At 50.5% G+C, this 3,997-nt stretch overlaps 1 protein-coding gene across 1 annotated transcript; it reads left to right on the forward strand.

The window, feature by feature from the left end:
* Positions 1 to 627: 627 nt before the first annotated feature.
* Positions 628 to 2,047, forward strand: LOC123074860 (salicylic acid-binding protein 2). Its single transcript, XM_044497593.1, has 3 exons — positions 628 to 1,084; positions 1,191 to 1,325; positions 1,407 to 2,047. The coding sequence occupies exons 1-3, from the start codon at positions 704 to 706 to the stop codon at positions 1,689 to 1,691; spliced, it is 801 nt and encodes a 266-aa protein (XP_044353528.1). The 5' UTR covers positions 628 to 703; the 3' UTR covers positions 1,692 to 2,047.
* Positions 2,048 to 3,997: the final 1,950 nt, after the last annotated feature.

The raw sequence follows: 3,997 nt of genomic DNA on the forward strand, positions 1-3,997 counted from the left end.
CTTCACCACCACGCGCTCCAGAAAGTATGGCGCCCAAGGTGCGCGCACACTGGGTACCGCCCCAGCCGGGCTGGGTTAAGTTGAACACGGATGGGAGCTACATAGCGGCCACAGGTGCGGCGGGAGGAGGTATGATCCTGCGTGATGACAGAGGCGAGATCATCTACAGCGCATGTAGGGAGCTACGTACATGCGACAACGCTTTAGAGGCGGAGCTAGAAGCGTGCAGAGAAGGCTTGGAGCTGGCCTTGCACCGATCTAACCTACCTATTCTGGTTGAGTTGGATAGCGCGGAGGCGGTGTCGATGATTACAGCACGCGAGATGGATAGATCGTCACATCGTGCACTTATAAAGGAGATTCGTAGGTTGGCTGGAAGCGATGCTAGGGAGATCTCTTTTACTCTTTGTAGCCGTCTGCAGAACAGGATTAGTCATGAGCTGGCCGCCTATGGCCGTAGCACTCCGCGCACAGCAGTCTGGCTTACTGCCGGGATGGACTTTGTTATAAACCTGGCTCTCGCTGAGAAGCCTCCTTGAGTAATGAGAATTCCTTTTTTCAAAAAAAAAAAATGTCAGTTTGCCAAGCCAAGTCTTCGAGAGCTAGCGACTATAAAAATCCCACAGCGTCCCACCGTGCAGACATCGGAGCCACGGCTATAGCTCAAGCACAGAAAAACAGTCACAAAACCCCACCAGTGCACATGGAGGCTTGTGCGGGCCAAGCTAGCAGCGCGCACATCGTTCTGGTGCACGGCGCATGCCTCGGCGGCTGGTCCTGGTTCAAGGTGGCGACGCGGCTCAGGTCCGCCGGGCACCGCGTCAGCACGCCTGACCTGGCGGCGTCCGGCGTCGACCCCAGGCCGCTGCGCGAGGTGCCGACGTTCCGCGACTACACCAAGCCGCTGCTGGACCTCCTGGAGTCCCTCCCGCCCGGCGAGAAGGTGGTGCTCGTCGGCCATAGCCTCGGCGGCGTGAACATCGCCCTCGCCTGCGAGCTGTTCCCGGAGAAGATCGCCGCTGCGGTGTTCGTCTCCGCCTTCATGCCGGACCACAGGTCGCCGCCGTCGTACGTGCTTGAGAAGGTACGTACACCACCATGAGCGTGGAAGTAGTATTTCCTGAAAGAGAAAGCCCCTGTGTATTCCTGAATGTTTGCTCGCGATCTAATATGTTTTCCTCTAAAAAAAGTTCGTGGAGGGGAGAACGCTGGACTGGATGGACACGGAGTTCAAGCCTCAAGATCCCGAGGGCAGGCTGCCTACTTCCATGCTGTTCGGGCCGCTGGTCACTCGAGCAAAGTTCTTCCAGCTGTGCTCGCCGGAGGTACACTCCGCCCACCCGTCGCTTTGTTCATTACGTGAACATTTCTAAGGTTGCATGCTGTTGGAATCATATGGCCGGCAGGACCTGACGCTGGGAAGGTCCCTGATGAGGGTCAGCTCCATGTTCGTGGACGACCTGAGGCTGCAGCCGCCCTACACCGAGGCCCGCTACGGGTCCGTGCGCAAGGCGTACGTCGTCTTCAAGGACGACCACGCCATCGTCGAGGGGTTCCAGCGGTGGATGGTGCACAACTACCCCGTGGATGAGGTGATGGAAATCGACAGCGCGGACCACATGGCGTTGCTCTCGACGCCGACCGAGCTGGCGCGCTGCCTCGCTGACATCGCCGACAAGTATGCTGCTTGACTTCCTCGCAAAAAATAAAAGAAAAGTCTGCTGCTTGACGATGATGTGGCGCACGTTGCTTGCTGATCTATCCATCTGTTTACCTTTGATACCGTGTCGTTGCCGGCATTTGTGATTTGTCACATCTACTGCTGTATTTACCTGCTACCTCATGGTTTGTCCCGTTCGTTATGTTTCAGAGACTTCTACTGCACTCTATTTCAGACGGATGATGTTTCAAAATCGTATCGTGGTGCATGTAACTTTGCTATTTAATATTTGAAGATAAATGTTAGTGAGCACCCGCATGTGTCGACAGATACTAATCGTGGTGCATGTAACTCGTGACCGGGAGTAATATAAGATAGAGAAAACTATACTTTTCGTCTCTCAACTCTTCGCTGAGTTTAATTTTCGTCCCTCAACTCTAAAGCCAGACAAAGTACACCCCGAACTCTCGAAACCGGTCATTTTTTGTCCCTGCGACTGAGTCAACCCGGTTTTGACCATGTGTGAACAGTACATCTGATGAACAGTAAATTCGAAAAAATAGCAAACAAAATAAAAAAAATTCTGAAATTTTATGACATCGAAGATACTCAAGTATGCCACATGCGTGCAAATTTTTGTCATGTTTGGAAGTTCGAGGAGCTCGCAGCAAAAAAGCAAAAGTAAATCTACACTGAAGTGAACAGTAAATTAAAAAATTAGAAAACAAGTCAAAAAAATTGAATTTTTTTGGCATCGAAGATGCTCGGATGGGCAAGGTGCGTGCAAATTTTCGTGGTAAAATAAGATCCGAGGGTTTGGAAACCACCCGAAGCGGCACGCACACGTACGCTATTTTGTTTTTATTGGCACGACCTTCTTGGATGTCATTTGACCACGAAAATATGTACGCACCCTGCACACCCGAGCATCTTCGATACCAAAAAAAAAATCAGAATTTTTTGATTTTTTTTGCTATTTTTGAATTTACTATTCACTTCAGAGTAGATTTACTTTTGTTTTTTTTGCTGCGAGCTCCTCGAACTTCCAAACACGACGAGAATTTGCACGCACATGGCACACCTGAGTATCTTTGATGTCATAAAATTTCAGACTTTTTTATTTCTTTTGCTATTTTTTCAAATTTACTGTTCATCGGATGTACTGTTCACACGTGGTCAAAACCGGGTTGACTCAGTCGCAGGGACGAAAAATGGCCGGTTTCGAGAGTTCGGGGTGCACTCTGTCCGGTTTTAGAGTTGAGAAACGAAAACTGAACTCAGCGAAGAGTTGAGAGACGAAGAGTATACTTTTCTCTATAATATATAATCACTATCAACTCATTGTCGATCCATTATCATCAACGCCATATGTGGATTCGCCATTGCTGATCACCACCAACCAACCAGCCCCATGTGTAGTAACCCATAGACTTATCTTGTCTAAACTAAGAAGTATACCCAAACCATTTCGAGAGCTGCTATGTGGACGACGCTTCTTGCACGACTTTTGCACCATACTACGTATCCAACCATCCATCCACAAACCAAAGTGCAGCACACCACCGGATCGGCCATCGTGCAAGGATCGGCCACAGAAGTGTCGGTTGTAAAGTAATTTCGAACCATTTCTGTATATCCATCAGGGTCCATGCTCTACCCCAATGGATGCAATTCCATACGAGCTAATTAAGACTTGATAGGCCAGGTCAACCACCCGGAGACAGGGATCGCGCGCCCAGCCATACATACGGCCACGGCAATTCCCCCGTGCTCAGAAGATTCAAGGCTACGCTAGTGTACATCCACTCATCGCACGAGGTTCAAAAACCCATTGCATATGGCGGATTGTCCAGCCGTCAACGCGTGTCGAGGGGTCATACACCATCGGAGAAGATATGTACGCTGGTGTGGTCCGCCGCACAGTCTCTTTGAAAAGAACGGTGTGCAAAGGGGTACTGTTGAAACGTGGCATCTTTGTATTTATTATCGACTGATTCTTCAATTATCTCTAGCCTTGTATAGCTGATTCCTAAAGATATTGTAGGGTTAGTTGGCTTGTCACGCAAAACACCACCTGTATATATTGTAACCGACTCCGATGAAATACAATTGAGTTGCATCCTATAGTGGTATCAGTTTTCTACCGATCTCCCTTACTTCCGCCCTAGGCCGCCGCCGCCCCTCTCTCCTGCCGCCGCCGCCGCTTGCTCCTCAAGCCACTGCCGCCGCACCAAACCCTAAACCCTTCCACACCGCCGCCGCCGCACCCAAACCCTAACCCTTCCCCTGCCGTCGCCGCTACTTCCCTCCTCAAGCCGCCGCCGCCGCAAAACCCTA

The sequence above is a fragment of the Triticum aestivum genome, chromosome 3D, assembly GCF_018294505.1.
Source record: "Triticum aestivum cultivar Chinese Spring chromosome 3D, IWGSC CS RefSeq v2.1, whole genome shotgun sequence".
NCBI lineage: Eukaryota > Viridiplantae > Streptophyta > Magnoliopsida > Poales > Poaceae > Triticum > Triticum aestivum.

Excerpts from the sequence above, each read along its gene's own strand:
- LOC123074860 (XM_044497593.1), top strand. The coding sequence starts at position 704 with ATGGAGGCTTGTGCGGGCCAAGCTAGCAGCGCGCACATCGTTCTGGTG. Across the intron at positions 1,085-1,190 it reads CGTCGTACGTGCTTGAGAAG|TTCGTGGAGGGGAGAACGCT; the intron begins GTACGTACACCA and ends CTCTAAAAAAAG. Across the intron at positions 1,326-1,406 it reads TCCAGCTGTGCTCGCCGGAG|GACCTGACGCTGGGAAGGTC; the intron begins GTACACTCCGCC and ends TATGGCCGGCAG.